Raw genomic sequence first — 16,111 nt, 5'->3', positions numbered from 1 at the left:
TATTATCATATACGATACAGTATCACAGGGTACACATGCAAATGAGAATGTGCCATCTCAGATTAGAATAATACTATGTGGTATGTAAAAATATACCCGAAACTCTATTTTATAAGAAATATTAAATTAAAATAGTATGTTTAAAATCTTGAAAATACAAAACACACGTTAATATGTGAAGAAAGGAATCGATGTTGAAGTAGGCTATTGCACAGGGGTCCAAACTATTTCAAGCTGCAATGTTTTAAAAACATTAAAAAGGAGCCAATGGAAGGTCTCATTCACCCACATCACTTTTGTCAAATAAAATAAATTTATAAATATTTTAGATTGGAATCAAGTGTTATAAATGAAATAAAATAAAAATCTACTAAAAAAGTAGGTCTTATTGGTCAAAAGATAAAGAGGAGGAAGGAGTTTGACTTGAGGTGCAATAATAGTATTAATTGGTCCTTCTATCGTGCAATAAAAAGGGGCAAACCATAAGTATTTGAAAATCATCTCACCACCGTACCATGTTATTGGGATTCCCATTCCCCTATTTAATGGATGTAGTGGTGGTTCCGTGAGAATCTCTAAAAACATACAATTGACGAAATGCCTTTTCAATTGTGATGCTGGTGGATAAGCATATATGCACAGGGTGACAATTAGCAAGATATTGTAGGCTCATATAATTGCACTGCCAAATGACATACGCATTTATCTCTGTTTAGAAAGTACCAGTAACACAGCAAACCAAAAATAAAAAAGGAAAGAAAAAAACACTATAAACTTTACTTTTTGCTTATCTATGCAACCATTCCCTTGCATAATTTATCTGAAGCAACGTTCTTTGCTCGTTCTTTACACAAGTATTCTACATTTACGAAGCTTTATTTGTGACCATATATTTCTGAGAAAAGAATGGTATAATACAACATGTGTACAGTATATGCATGCAACTTCCGGGATCCTCCCGGATGGATTAGAAGATGTATATTTTTTTTTATTAATATAGCGGTGCATAGAACAAACACCGGGAGATGAATCACATTCTGAATCTTCTTGAAGAATTACCATTAATTGTTAATTATTGGAGCAGACAACTTATGCATATTCCAGTATAGCACCTGTATGATTGAACCCGCATGAAACTTGCAACGCTTTCACCTCCTCTCCAAAGCACACTCTTGTAGGATTTATATAATCCACATCACTTCCATGACCCTGAGCCAAGGCATAAACTTTATTTGTAGTTGCGCAACGCAGATAACAGTGCACTTAGCAATATTAAAGGCAATAAACTAATCAATTAATTTAAGAGATGGATCAGTCTGACTTATCAGATCGCACTTTCCTCTAAGGAAATATGTCTTCAATTAGAAAGCTTGCGTGTGCTTGCGGCAAATTTTATATACATACGGAAGTCATTATTAATTGAACAATTTCTCGTTAATCTAGATGGATTCTTGGTTCTCTTTTGTTGTCCATCCTACGTCACAGAATTGGCATTCGGACCATTGTGTATGAATGTGTAACCTTTCTTTTCATACATTTATACTGATAATAGGACATATAAATTATTTGAGAAGCAGAAGCATACCAATTGTCCACTAGAAGAATGTCCAACTTCAGAGAACGTCCCATTTGAACCTCCCCAGCCCCATGTGAACACTCTTCCTTCTGAAAGCAATGAAAATTCCAGAATAAATGAAAATTCCATCTACAAGTACAGTGTAAACATCAAGTACAAGTCTTACATATGAGAGCATACAGCTCTCATATAAAACTTTATCAAATAAATGAACTTAAACAAAACTTTATCAAATAAATCTGGAAAAAAAGGAGCTATGTATTACATCATCAAATCTCCATAGAGAGCCTACAGCTCTAAAGAAATATGTAAACTATGTTGCAGTTAACACTGACACTTAGGGAAATGCAGTTTTTAATCTTGAAAAGAAAAGGTAAGTAGATCATCAACAGATACTGAAAAGAATTAGAAAAATGATCAAGTTCCTCCAGGAGTCAAGAAACTTATCACTAATTTTTAGTCCACAAATCCTTATTCCTAAGGAAATTCAAATAGATAACCGGCATTCATGACAAATATAATAAAAAGCAGTAAATTTGAAGACAGAACACAACTTCTCAACTTGGTTATGTGGCTGTCGGAGGAATCACTCATCATAACTTGTATATATATGATGGTGCAAAGTAAAATGTTCCAATTGCAAGAAACATGTTTGATACTGTAGGGACGGTTCAGGAATCCAGCATTGTTATTAGATCGTGCAGTCTCCAATTTCACATTCCTCACATATATGCCCGGTGTCTCCTGTGATCTAGTAAATCAAAGGTTTGATTTATAGATAGTTATTTCTTTCTCAGTATTCCACTATTTAATACATTACCAAAAGTGGGGGCTCTTGGTCATAGCCTTCAAAATCAGTCCATTATTGTGTAGCATCCTGATAATGATGTATTCTTACATTGATTTGTCCTGAATATTCAACACGTCAAATAGTGCTAACCATTACATTCCCACTCACCCTGGACAAGTGAACTCAGTAGCAAACTCGTTTTTAGAGCAAACTCGGTTAAACTCGCGAGTTTGCATACGAGTTGGCGAGTCTAGAGGGTTTTTTTGTTAAACCCAAAACAATGTCGTTTGTAAACTGGAAATCAAATAAACTAACCTCTTTTGGGTCACATTAGGGTTTGAGCATTTCATTAAAGTGTTTTTGCGTTCATCATTTTCTTGGTTGCCTATGTTCATCGTTGCTCACCTCGCCTCGCCTTTGTTTGCGATCGTATGTGTTTGTCTCTTTTGTGTCGTGTGGTGCTCGCGTTCCTTTCTTACGGTGGTTGCGTCTATCTGAGTTCTGATATGTGATGGTGGTCATCTGGTATTAAGTAAAAGAGATGGTCTTGTGTTGTGTTGTTTTTGCTTGCTCGGTAAGAGGTTTTTTTTTTCTTAGTTGAATGCGGATTTAGGACTGTACCGACCAGTCCTCAGGCGTTGTTGACCACTAGTAATGTAGGGGCCAAGTAAGCGGGGTCCCACGAGCAGCGTGGGCCAGTGTCTCGCGAGGCACGTGCGCTAAGGAACCGAAGTGTGGTCAGACATTGGTCTCCAGGATGTATCGATGTACCACTAAGTAGTGTGGAGAGGTCGGACATCGGGGACTCGAACATCAGAGTTGGACCACGAAAGGTGGATCCCAAATCACGTACCAGTTATCAGTAAGGGAGAAGCCTAGGTCACGAGAGTCTATGCGTGTGGAACAGATGACGCGTTCAGGCGTAACACAAGCATAGAGCCACTGGAAAGACACGTCCTGTGAAGGTCACGTTCCAGGGGTGAGCTGCATGCATGACATGTGAATAGCTAGGGCGCTCCCAAGGCGGGTGACCCTAGAGATCAGGTGCACGAGGAGGCATCCAGGTGGTCACCCCGTCAGAGATTGCACTCCAGTTAGGGAACCCCACGCGCTAGGTTATCCTAAGAGTGAGTAACTGCGGCACTGGGGCCCACCCCCTCAGGAAGCCTATTTTGGGTAATGGAAATAGTGCAAACCCTAGTTTCAGCCTATATAAAGGGAAGTAACAAACTTAGCAAGGTATGCTATTCATTTGCGCCGCTTAACACACAGTGACAGTCTTATGTAAAAAAACAATTTTGGTGTTTCCTAGTCCTAAGATTGACTTGAGCATCGGAGTGCAAACGGCCTCTAGGGTGTCCTTTGTCTTTGTGTTTTCAAGTGTTCAGTCGAAAGGATACCACATCTGAACGCAAGGATTATTGGGCGTGAGACTCTCGTAGACGCACGAAGGTGTTTGCGGTCAACCGACAAGAACATTTGGCGCCCACCGTGGGGCTCGATATAAAACATTGTCCCACAAGCAAGAACTAGAAAGATGAGAAGTACGAGGCAAGGACCTGTTGCACCAAACGGAGGCGAAAGCCTCACCCTACAACAGGTTATGGAAACGATGCAGGCCCTTCAAGAAGAAGTGGTTGCGTCAAAAGCAAACCAAGAACACATCCAGGCTGATTTGGTGGCATCGCGGGCAACCAAAGAAGAACTGCGCCTTTCAAATGAGGAATTGTGCAGGGATCTGCAAAACCAGGTAGACGGACGTGAGGAAGGAGGTCGAGAACCTGTGACGCCACCTAGGGAGTTTCCGATGCCGTTCTCATAAGAAATCATGGGGGCTCCGACGCGGTGAGATGCAAATTGTTCATGAGCACTCTGTTGGGAACAACGATGGATTGGTTCATCAGCCTCCCTGATGGTCAAGTAACGTCGTTCCCACAACTCACCAAGCTATTCAGAGCGCAGTACATCGCAGTACATGGAATGCGATCAACTTCAAGTTTTATTTCAGTTAAGCAAAAACGTTGTACATAGTATTAGGGGACGCTCTTTTTCCCTTATAAAGGTTTTTTATCGAGGTCACCCAATAATTTTCAATTGAAATGTTTTCTTGAGTTTTGTACAATGCAGTTAAGAACTTGTTTTCCTTGCGTTAGAGGTCTCGTGAGTGGAGAGGCAGGTTCGTAGAGAACGCCTCCCCCTTCGAGTGAGAACGCCGGGGTTGAACGAAATAGTTCACTAGATAAATCCTCCTCGTCCTTGAGCGAAGCTGAGGTCAGATAAGAACTTGTTTTCCTTGCGTGAGAGGTCTCGCGAGTGGAAAGGCAGGTTCGTAGAGAACGCCTCCCCCCTCGAGTGAGAACGCCAAGGTTGAACGAAATAGTTTCCCAGATAAATCCTCCTCGCCCTTGAGCGAAGCTGGGGTCAGTCAAGGAATTGTTTCCCTTACGTTCAAAGTCTCGTGAGTGGAAGGGTAGGTTCGGGGAGAATGCCTCTCCCCTCGAGTGAGAACGCCAAGGCTGAACGGCCTAGTTCACAGTTAAACCCCCCTTTTTGCTTTATACAGCAAGGGCAGGGTACCAAAAGGCGCTAGTAGAAGCATCGCGGTGCCAGGCACCACAAGTTAACAGTTGAATAAGATAAAGAGCAGTTTTTGGTCAATTCAAGATTAAGGGAGTTAAAGCAGCTAAGCATCCGAGCAAGTAAGTTACAAGCAAACAATAAAAACTGTTTGTTTGGCAACCAAGTACAAGCTAAAAGGGAAGAGTCCTTGGAACGATCTGCCCGTCTACAACACGGTTTGATGCTGCGAAGGGTGAAGCGTCCATCTCGGGGTGCGCATAGGCAACCTGAGCAAGGGCGTCCTCGAACCCTGCGGCATAAGCATCAACAGCACCCTCGGTCAGTTCAGCCAAAGCTTCTTTGAACCTCTCGGCTTGCTGGAGGAGCTTGGTCTCAACACGACCCAGTTGCACTTCTTGATTGGTGGACCTATCTTCAAGCCTCACCATCTTAGCTTGGGATGCCTCAGCCGCCTCTTCCAACTCGATGGCCCGGGTTCGCAGGGGCAGGATTTTTGCCTCCAGCTCGACAGCCTCTTGGCTCTTGTCATGAAGTCGTTTCGAGAGTTCCTTTTCAGCTTGGGCGGAGGCTAGTCAACTCCTGCTTCAGTGCGGTCTCGCGGGTAGTGAACGCACGAGCCAGCAGGGCCGTTTCTTCCTTATCTCTGGCCTCTACTAGCGCCACCCTCGCCTCAGTCCTAGTTATGAGGGCATTGGATTGAGCAAGGAGAGCCTCAAAGTTGAGACCCAGCCTTTTCCTCCGTCACCCCTAGTTGGAAGCCTTTGAGGGCATGTTGCAGGACAGCGGACAATTCGGGGGCAGATGGGATGGCAGGGGTGCTCTCCCCACCAGCTTCAAGCACGAAGAGGTCAGGGGGCGAGGAAGCGCTTGGCGTTTGGTCTCGGAGCGACGCCGGGAAGCCAACAGTGGAGGAGTGGGAGGCCATTGCCGTCGTGGGCCTAAGCCTCTTGAAGACCGGCCCCTCAACGGAGTCCTCATCAGATTCGATCTCCACTACCTTTCTCTCATAGGGAAATGGAGCGGGTGATGCTTGGGTGGCGGCAAGAGGGACCGCGACAGCAGGAATGGAAGGAGTAGGGGAGGGCGCAGCAGTGGCAGAGATAAGGGTGTGAGGAGCAGAGGTGCCCACTAAGAAAAGAAATCATCTGGCTGTGAGCGTAATTGGAGTGCTTTTGAAAGGGTAAGAATTTAAATTATTAAAAGTGATTTTATAATTATTTTTTAGATGACCATATGATGTGTTAACCAGTTTTATAATTATTTAGGTCCACACTAAGAAAAGAAATCATTTACACCAAATGACCATGAATGATGTGGTATTTGTGATGACTAATTCAAGATTGATGAAGAGGAAAGATGTTAGAAAAACAAAAGACTATACTATTGATGATCTTTCTTTTGATGATGAATGGACTGCGGAGGAAAATAAAACATTACATGGTTTAGATGAAGACATACAACTTGAAGTTAGAGAAGATGATGCTAGTAGAGGAGCAACAACTGCTCCATCCATTAATGATTTGGAGGTTCCTCCAATTGATGATAATGAAAATGAAGATCTTTTGGAGGAGGGAGATGATTATCCTATGATTAATATGAATGATTTTGTTGAATAGTTTCTTTGTATTAAACATTATCTTGAATCTACTTTTAATTATGTTATGTATTTGGACCATTTAGTTATGTTATATATTTGGACCATTTTATGAATTATGAATCTATTTTAAATTATGTTATGTATGTGGACCATTTCATGAATTATGAATCTATTTTTAATTATGTTATGTATAGTAGTAACTCTTCTGAGTCATGTTACGATCTTCGAGTTGAGTTTTCAGACCCTTCCCGATCCGCCTTTGAGTTACAAGTTTGACAACATTGGTTTTGGAAAAAGTTGTCGCCCCCCTCTTGTGGTGGTCCGAAGATTGGTGGACTCAGATATAAAGCATGCAATGTGTTTCATATACAAGATGGATTGTGCAAAGGAAAAGATTAAGTGCAATTTTAATCATATTAAGAAAAGAGAAAAATTTTATAGCTTCTCTCTTCCAAAATTTAATTACTTATTTGTGAAGCTAACCACAATAGTTAGCTACAATTGACAAGCTTATTCTTACTAATTATTGTAGTACTAAACCATGTATCAATTCCTTCGTCATTATAATTGTAAATGAACTTTTCTTTTTCCGTATTGACAAGGTTTGGGCAATTTGGTCCAGTAGTCTGGTCTGGTTTCCCAAGTCAGTCTAAGTGTGTACTTGGGTTGGGATTTTTGGTATTTAAAATAATTTACAATCAAAATCCTACACTAAGTTATTTTTATTTTATTTTAATCTTATTGTGAGTTATTTTATTTTATTGTTTGTTTTAAAAATAACAGATTTTCCCAAATAATTAAGCAAATCTACACATAACAATGAGTATGATTTCCTATGTCTGGCCTCGTCACTTCATGGGATTTTAACTATTAGAATTACATTCAATTTATATGATAAACGAGTTTGTGCATCACAAATTAAATGCATTTAATTAGTATTCAAGAAGCAGAACCCATTTATCTTTGCCTACGAAACCCACTTAGTCCATTTAGAATTTATATACAAAGATGCTTATTGTAACCTAAATCAAAATCAATCAAGTTTTCCGTACTCACTCTCTAAACTCAACATATATGAACTAGAGACAGCAAGGTGAGTGACAATCTTCCTCATCATTAGAGTCAACATCCATTGTTAAATTAACCATGTACTTACCTTCAACAAGTGTAACCGTCATATCTAAGGAAATTTCTATGAGAAGTTTATTCGGACCATGATTAGCCATTTAAATGGGTAGGCATAGGTTGGATATACTCGAGAACCCACCCAAATCAACTGAAGCTTAAAAAACAGGCTCGAGTCAGGTATCCAGGTTATGTCCATCCTGGTTAGTTAATGTTGGAACTTGGTTAAAACCTGTCCGAGCTGATTCACCTCAAATTCCCTTTTATTTATTTTTCTTTCCTTCTTCTAATTATATTTTTAATATGTTTAATGGATAGGTTGGTTCAATCTAAGATGAGCATAAAGTATTGCTTTTGACTTTTGGCTACCTCTAATATTTGGCCACTAATTGCAGTGAGGAACGGGTAATCTTTAAAAGGGTTTCCCTTACAAATATGTTATGAGATTCGCTAGCTTTGCTTCCTTGATATTTTGTTTAATCTCTTTTATATGGTCTTGATGAAATTATTCTTCTGTAGTAAAAGAAAGCAGCCTTTACATCAATATGACTAGAAAAAAAAAAACTACTCAATGGCAATCATTTTCTGTTCAAGGTATTTTACCAGAGATGGCTGCAGTGTGTTTCCAACCACAGGAAACCTGACTAACAGAAGACTTCAAGAATGGCCCTTGAACCTTTTCAGGTAGATGAACAACATCTGAGGAACTGGATAAAAATAATTTGAAAAATTAGAACACTAACATGCATATTACAAAAAAGAATGTAAATGCCGAAAATGAAAATGAAAATGATCAATTAACAAGTCTAAGTATGAAACAATACCCAATGCCAAGGCACCCATTTTCATTTGAACCCCAAGTATAAAGCTCTCCAGAATCTACAGAAGAAAATAGAATGAAACAGTAAATAAATGATAACAAACAAATCAACACAAGGTCAAGTTCTGAAACTGACGAATTACTTGTCAGGATACAGGTGTGGTAGCCACCACAAGCAACTTCTTTAGAGTATGGAAGTTCACTGACCAAGGATGGTCTTGTTGCATCACTCGTCCCCTTTAAATGCTTAGGGATTGAAAATAATATTAGTCATTACAAGCAGAAGACAATGAGTAGAAAAAAAAACACTAATTGCTTACCAAATTTTCAATTCTTCTTTCACCAAATACTAAAACAGAACCATTTTCTGCAAAAATTTCATCAAGAAAGGGTAGAAAGTATGCAATGAATAATACAGGGCATGAAAAAAGTATAAAAGATAGAAGATATAACTAGATTCAAGTACCATCAGTACAAGCTGAATTTAGCAACCCAGCAGCTACGTATTTTACCTAAACATAGTCAAGAATAGAGCAAAACATTAAAGATCAAAGCTAAAAATTAGAAGCCAATATAACCATCTTAGAAGCAAGGCAATCCTATCAACATCACACCTTGATTCCTTCAAGATCCTTTATAAGCCTTGGCGTATACTCACTGCATGATATTAAAAAGCATGTCAACAGAGAAACACATAATAAGAATAGCAAGGTAAGGATTGAAATTTATATAAGATCATAGTCAAAGCAGCAATGTTTGGGTAATTAAATTTTTTTCCAGCATCAAATACAGACACTGTTTACATAGTTATTTTTACTCTTAAAACAATTCTAATTTAGAAATTCTCCAGACATGTTTTGAGTGCAGAAGGTATACTTCAATATATTCTAATTGTACTGTATTTCTACAAAACTCAAATGGGTTACTTGAATAAATAAGATGGAGAAAACACAGTGTAGTCAACCTACACTGTTGTGATTTCGATTGATGCATATATATATATATATATATATATATTCTTCAAATATATTCTAATTGTACTGTCTTTGTACAGAACTCAAATTGGTTACTTGAATAAATAAGATGGAGAAAACAGTGTAGTCAGCCTACACTGTTGTGATTTGGATTGATGTATATATAGGTTACAAAAACAGGTAAGACACTTACCTTAAACCCTAACCCTAAAGTTGGGTACATACAAAGAAATAATAATAAAATAACACTATGTTTCAACATGGTTAAAAGCTATGAGAACTACCATTTTTTATCTTTCAGTTAAAACTCAAGTACACGAAAATAAACAAATTGGCTTCCGTATGTAACCAATTCACTAAATTGCAACAAGAAAGTCAATGACAAAAAATGAATAAGTACATAAAAGAGAAAATTGCACCTCTTTTAGGTTTAATCGCTATAAATTGTGTATTAACTTGGCTCAAGTTCTATATAAGCTAAATTATTAGTCAGATTTTGTATAATCTAGTTTTTAAAATTAATGTTTCTCAATTAATCATCAATGTTATACCTTTTTTGCTGTATCTGTTTTTCTCTTACTGTTTACAGTCAGCCAATCTATGTCCCTAAGGTTACACCCTACATATATTATATAGAGGAGGTCTTTTTTGACAACCCAAATTGCAGTCACTCAAATTATCTAAGGTTACCCCACTCTACATATGCATCTATGTGGCCAATATCCTCAACAGTATTTTTATGAAAATGAACATGTAGCTTTCTTTATGCTTCTCAAAGCTTCTTGTTTAAGATCAGGTATGGGTGGGTGTTAGTAAGAATTGTTAGTGTACAACAGTCCAGCTGTTTGCTTGTATGGTGTACAGCTGTCCAGAGCTACTTGCTTGTATGTTAATGCACAGGTGTCTAGCTGAGAATTGCTAGTGTATAACTGTCCACCTGTTTACTTGTATGTTAGTGTAAAGCTGTTTATTGTAATATTCATATATCAATGCTAGGCGGTAGCACATAGGTGTTAGGTGGTACCACACAACTTGCAAATACTATAAATACTTGTAATGTTGTTCAACAATTAATAAAATTTCTCTCAATTCAGTTTTCTCTAAGAGAAGAGTGGAAATTGATTGATATAAGGTTTTGCTTAAATGCACCTGTGACTGAACTGGTTAAAGCACTGGTTCAAGGTTCAATAGTTTAATAGTGGTCAAACCAATATTAATAAAATTAATATAATGACTAAATAATAAATAAAATAATATTAAAAAATTTAATATCATAAGTCTATTATGCTAAAGTAAAACGTAAATTTATATAGGTTTTGAACATTTAACATACATATAAAAGTACAAATAAAGTATGTTATCATACTTAAATTAATAAAAAACAATAATATTTAACAATACTTATTAATAATAACATGTTTATAAGTAGAATAAAAAGATAATAACAAATACTTTATGTTACTTTTATTTTATTTTTAAGTTTTAAAAAGTGTATTATTAAATATTTCTTAAATTAAACTGATTTAGACCGGTTTTCTCTTTCTTTGATTGGCTCTTCTATAAGACATTTTATGGTTTCTTTGAACTGGTTTTTGGTCCGACCAGCCGGTCTGATGCAGTTTTCAAACCAGAGGGGAAAAACTCAATGTAAAACAAATTATAAACTGTGGAAACTAAAACCACAACTATCCAAGGCATGATGAGACAGAAACGGAAATAGGTAGAGATTAGGGTTTATAGATGATGGCAGAGGCCTTAGCGTATCTAGAACAATGGCTAGAAGAATCCCTTCTTGAATTCTACTACTAATGGAAGAGACATTCTCTTATATATGTTTGAAGGAGCCATAACCTAGTGGTATATTTTAGAGTATGATTTAAATTTCTTGCTTAAAAGTATAATAGAATTTTCGCTTGTATTTTGGTCTTGAGTAGATTAGGATTAGGGTTAGGTTTATAAAACCTACCTATAGTATAATTGGGCTTAATTACAGCCCACATTAAACTCTAGGCCGGTCATTAGACCTAATTAGAACACAAGGTGCACACCTCACTCATGCTTGCTGTGTGACTCAAGGATGGCGCCAAGTTTGAATTAGTTGTTTTTGGTTGAATTTTCCCACTCTTTTCTTGTAAGCTTGGCCGGCCTCTTTACCTATAAAAGGAGGAGGTGCTTGGCTAATGAAAATTCAGATCAAATATAATAGAGTTATGTTGCTGAATTTGCAAGCCATTAGCTCTCCTTTGTCTAGCCTCTCTAGGATAGACATCTCTTGATCTCTCCCTTCTTTTCCAAGTGATATGGCCTCGCCAATCACTCTCCATACACCTCACAGCAACTCCAAGGAAAACATAGCTTCATAGGAGCTCTCCTTGACTCATTTCCTCCATTAGCTGCTGCCAACTCCAAGTTATGTTTCAAGAAAACCAACCGAATGAAGAGGATGCTATCAATAGAAATCTTGCTTCACTTGTTTTAATGATATAAGTCTAACTGTAGGTCTAAATTGACCTTCATAATAACTTATTTAAAAGTCTATGTTGACTGGTTCTTCTATAGGCAACTTTTATGATTTCTTTGAACCGGTTACCTGACTGCTTCACTGGTCCAACCAGATGGTCCGGTTTCAAACCAGAGTAAAAAAACTCAATGTAAAAAACAAATTATAAACTAAAGAATTAAAACCACTACTACTCAAGTCATGAGATAAAAATAGAATTAGGGTTTATAAAAATCGAGCCTAACTTGTTTATAATGATGCAAGTCTAAATTTAGGGTCTAAACTGACCTCCATGATAACTTATTTAAAAGTATATTTTTTTTTTATATATAAAGAGCTTTCATGTTTATTTAAAAGACTATTTTGCAATAATGCCTAATTTATCTTTCAACAAGTCATAGGCTAGACTCTATATGTAGATCAACATGTTTAATATTTATAGAAGTAAATAAATATATGATTTTAATACATTATATAAAGTTTAATATAACAATAATAACAAGAAAATATTTACTCATATAGACTGGTTTGTTAGACCAATAGACTTCTCCAAATATCTAAAACTTGATCTCTTTAACCAAATATACTTTTGCAAACATCTTGACCTAGTTCATTCCATTAAAAAGCCTTACTTGACCCAGACCTAATGCAGGCTAAACCACAAGCCTCTCTCACGCGATCTATTCCATTCTCACCCGTAAGTGCAAGGTAATAAAAAGGGTGGGAAAATGACTAATCAATCGGTGACAGAAGAATGAGAATTAGAGATTTCTATAGTAAGTTCTAAATGTACACTCCATTAAAGCAAAGGATGGAAAATAGCACATGGCTTGTTATGTTTTAAAAGGGAAACAATAAGGAGGTGAAGTGTTCAAACTTAACCACAAAGTGTCAAAGTGTTTTTTAGCCAAATCACATGAGATAAAACGCAATTTCCTAAACATAATATACAAAATAGCAGAGATATAAATTAATGAGGACTAAAATTGTTAAAGATACGAAGGGGCAGAACCTGGAACTTTTGAAGAATCCTAGGATGCTTGACTCGTGGCCATGACCAAGTCTGCCAGACTCTCCCATTCCCCAACTAAAGGCCTCCCCACCATCTAGCAAAGATAGAAACAATAATTGAGAAGATATTATAAATAAGTAGTGTACAATCTACAGTCATGCTTGCTAAGAGGAACTTAATAACAACAATTGAGAATATATTATGCATATTTAGTGTAGAATCTACATCAGCTTGCTAGGAGGAACTCAATAACAACAATTGAGAAAATATATATTTAGTGTACAATTTATATTCATGATTGCTAAGCGGAACTCAATAATAACAATTGAAAAGATATTATGAATATTTAGTGTACAATTTACAGTCATGCTTGCTGAGAGGAACTCGATAACAACAATTGAGAAGATATTATGAATATTTAGTATATCTATTGCATACCACTAATTGCGAGAGTGTGTTCTGAACCCAAAGCTGCCATTTTAATGTTGATTCCATCCAAGTACTCTACTTTAGTAGGCAAAGGAACTATATTTGGGGCCCCTACATTTCAACAAAACAGTTACCTGCCATCCTTTTTTCTTTGAACACCTCTAACAGCTCTAGAGTATCAAGTTTTTAAAGTTAAACATAATAATATGAGTAGGTTCAGGAGAAAAAACCTCTCTGGGTCCATTAAATGCTAATACAAGGTTTAGTTCTTACTTTTTCCAAATCCAAGCTGCCCACTTGTATTTTTTCCCCACATGTAAAGTTCTCCATCCACTACAACAGAGACAAGTGAGAAGGTGGAGGTAGGGAAAACTTAAAAATAGGAAGGTAAAGAATATGCAGAAATTCAGAGGATAAAAGAATTTAAAGCTGTTAAATACTCGTTTTGGAGGAAAAAATAAGGCATCCAATATCAAATACAAAACTTGTACGAAAAAAAATATCCAATATCAAATACAAGTTTTTGAAGGTGAACACTAGCATGCATAAGCACCGACCTGTGATCGCACAAGAATGATTATAACCAGCAGAGATCTGCATAATTTTCTTCTCCTCTCCAAAAACACGAAGTGGCTCCTAAGATATCCAAAACATGGAAAATGTTGTCAAGTAAATTTTCCTGGTTCCTACTTATGTCCAGTGGGAATGATTCATCAACAGTCGAACAAAAAACAATCTACTGCGATAGTGATAAGTTCACCAAACAAAAAAATACAGCTAAAAAAGGCAAATCAAATCATACCACTGAGTAGTGCTTACTCTTTGAGACACCAAGCTGCCCAAAATCATTAAGACCAGTTGCATATACACTTCCATCATCTGCGGAAGGAAGACAGTATTGTGAGCCCCTACACGGACATCACCAAGACTCTTCAATAGTCATCAGACTCATCACCAATTTTAAATACTGTCATATTGTATCATCCAATCCAATAGCACATAGAAGACTATTATTACTGAGCTAAACCACGTGTAATATATAGGACAGAACACGAATTTATATATTACATTATTATGAATTATATGATAATCATCATCACTGAAACAAGATACTTTAGTTGAAATTCATTTAAAGAAAAATTAACAATTTTAAAAAATTTCGTATTATATAAAACTATAATAGGATATTAAATAAAAATATTTCCAATAATATATATATATATATAATTTAAATATTCCTTATTATATATAATAATTTGTTCTTTATTTTTATAATCATAAAAAAAACTTATATAATAAGTTATGAATTTTTAGAAAATCACATCATCCTTTTTAAAATTGTAAAAAAAAATTGAATTGTACACTTTATCCTCTGGATGTAAGTGTCCGATGCGAGACACCATTTTAAAAGCGTGTCCCAGAGCTTCATAGGCTGGAAGTTAAAGACATTCAAATTCCAATGAACCCAAGAAAAAATCTATCGCAACCCTACAAAATTCCCACACGAACCCCAAACAATTGCACTCCATAGTACTACACAAGACTAACATTTCCGAAGTCTTGATATTACAATAACAATCAAGAAGAAAACGATCCAATATTCCGTTTTTATTAATAATTCTCAATTTAATTTAACGAATAAATAAAAGAAAATGGAAGAATAGCCAATTTGATAAAGAGGAATAAAAGAAGAAACCAGTTAAGAAGAGAGTGTGAGCCCCGCCGCAAGAAATGGCTTTAAGGGTCTGGTTGCGGAAGGCGGAGCAAACGACGGGTTTCCATTGCGAATCTAAGTTGCCAAGACCCAATCTGCCGTAATCGCCGTTCCCCCACAACGCAGCGAACCTCTTCCCCTCCGCCTCGCGCGAGAAAGACCGCGTCAGAAACCCTAGAGCCGAAGGTCTAATGGCGAATTTGGAGAAACTTCCACGCCACATTTGTGGTGAGAGGAATGGGTAGTCCGTTAAGAAGGACGTTGTTGGAGTGAGGAAGAATTATGAAGCGAATAGATGCAGTTCAATACTTAAACCAATAACGCATTGAAGAGAGAGAGAGAGAGAGAGAGAGAGAGAGAGAGAGAGTGAGAGCACAGAGAAACATTTCACGGTTCACGCTGCTGCAACGTCTGCTATGTTCTTCTGGTAATGGCTGTTAGTTATGGTTAGAACCTTGTAGAGATACCAAGCGTAATTTACCATTTTAACCCTCTTGTGTTCGATAAGAAACCCGCTTCTCAAAATAAAATTTAGTCTTGTAAAACTATTTCATATTTAACTCTTATTTTATTCTTTTAAAATACTTATCATTTTTTTATTTACGAGTTTCAGTTTCATTATTTATTTTTAAAAATTTAATTCGATCCTCAGTTTTTTTTTAATTTGTAGCAATTTAAAAATTTTAAATAGTTATCATAGGTAAGATTTTATATTATATTTTAACTCATACAAAGTTTTATCTTATTAGATTAGTGAAAATTATTAAACCAACGGATGTTAAAAAATTATTAGAATTTTTTTAAAATTTTATTTTTACAACCAAATTTTTCTTAATCGTTTTTTCACGTCACTATATATTATTATCCATAAAAAACTAATATTTGTACGTTTTTTCAAAACATTTTATATATAATACTCATTATATATTATATTAACTAATAATATATTATATGCATATGTACATAAAAATATTTTCACATTACATTTTATCAT

The 16,111-nt window shown here is 36.4% G+C and overlaps 1 protein-coding gene across 12 annotated transcripts; it reads right to left on the bottom strand.

The window, feature by feature from the left end:
• Window positions 1-654: 654 nt before the first annotated feature.
• On the bottom strand, window positions 655-15,560 carry RUG1 (Regulator of chromosome condensation (RCC1) family protein). 12 transcript variants are annotated; one of them, XR_016515658.1, is made up of 14 exons: window positions 15,100-15,549; window positions 14,206-14,282; window positions 13,961-14,039; window positions 13,677-13,736; window positions 13,413-13,514; window positions 12,975-13,068; window positions 9,103-9,145; window positions 8,955-9,000; window positions 8,809-8,855; window positions 8,625-8,734; window positions 8,493-8,547; window positions 8,272-8,375; window positions 1,586-1,665; window positions 655-1,209 (listed from the first exon to the last, which is right to left on the bottom strand). XR_016515658.1 is itself a non-coding variant. In XM_068626166.2 (14 exons), the coding sequence occupies exons 1-14, from the start codon at window positions 15,338-15,340 to the stop codon at window positions 1,090-1,092; spliced, it is 1,251 nt and encodes a 416-aa protein (XP_068482267.1). In that variant the 5' UTR covers window positions 15,341-15,560; the 3' UTR covers window positions 655-1,089. The 12 variants fall into 12 exon arrangements, 5 of the variants coding, with proteins under 5 accessions (XP_068482267.1, XP_068482269.1, XP_090151609.1 ...); XR_016515660.1 differs by having other exon boundaries at window positions 8,625-8,725; XM_068626166.2 differs by having other exon boundaries at window positions 8,632-8,734; window positions 15,100-15,560.
• Between the last annotated feature and the right edge of the window lie 551 nt (window positions 15,561-16,111).

This window comes from Phaseolus vulgaris, chromosome 9 (assembly GCF_051622355.1).
Source record: "Phaseolus vulgaris cultivar YP4 chromosome 9, ASM5162235v1, whole genome shotgun sequence".
In the NCBI taxonomy this organism is placed as follows: Eukaryota; Viridiplantae; Streptophyta; class Magnoliopsida; order Fabales; family Fabaceae; genus Phaseolus; species Phaseolus vulgaris.
The sequence above is the reverse complement of the archived record's forward strand: the minus strand, read 5'-3'. Positions and strand labels throughout refer to the sequence as shown.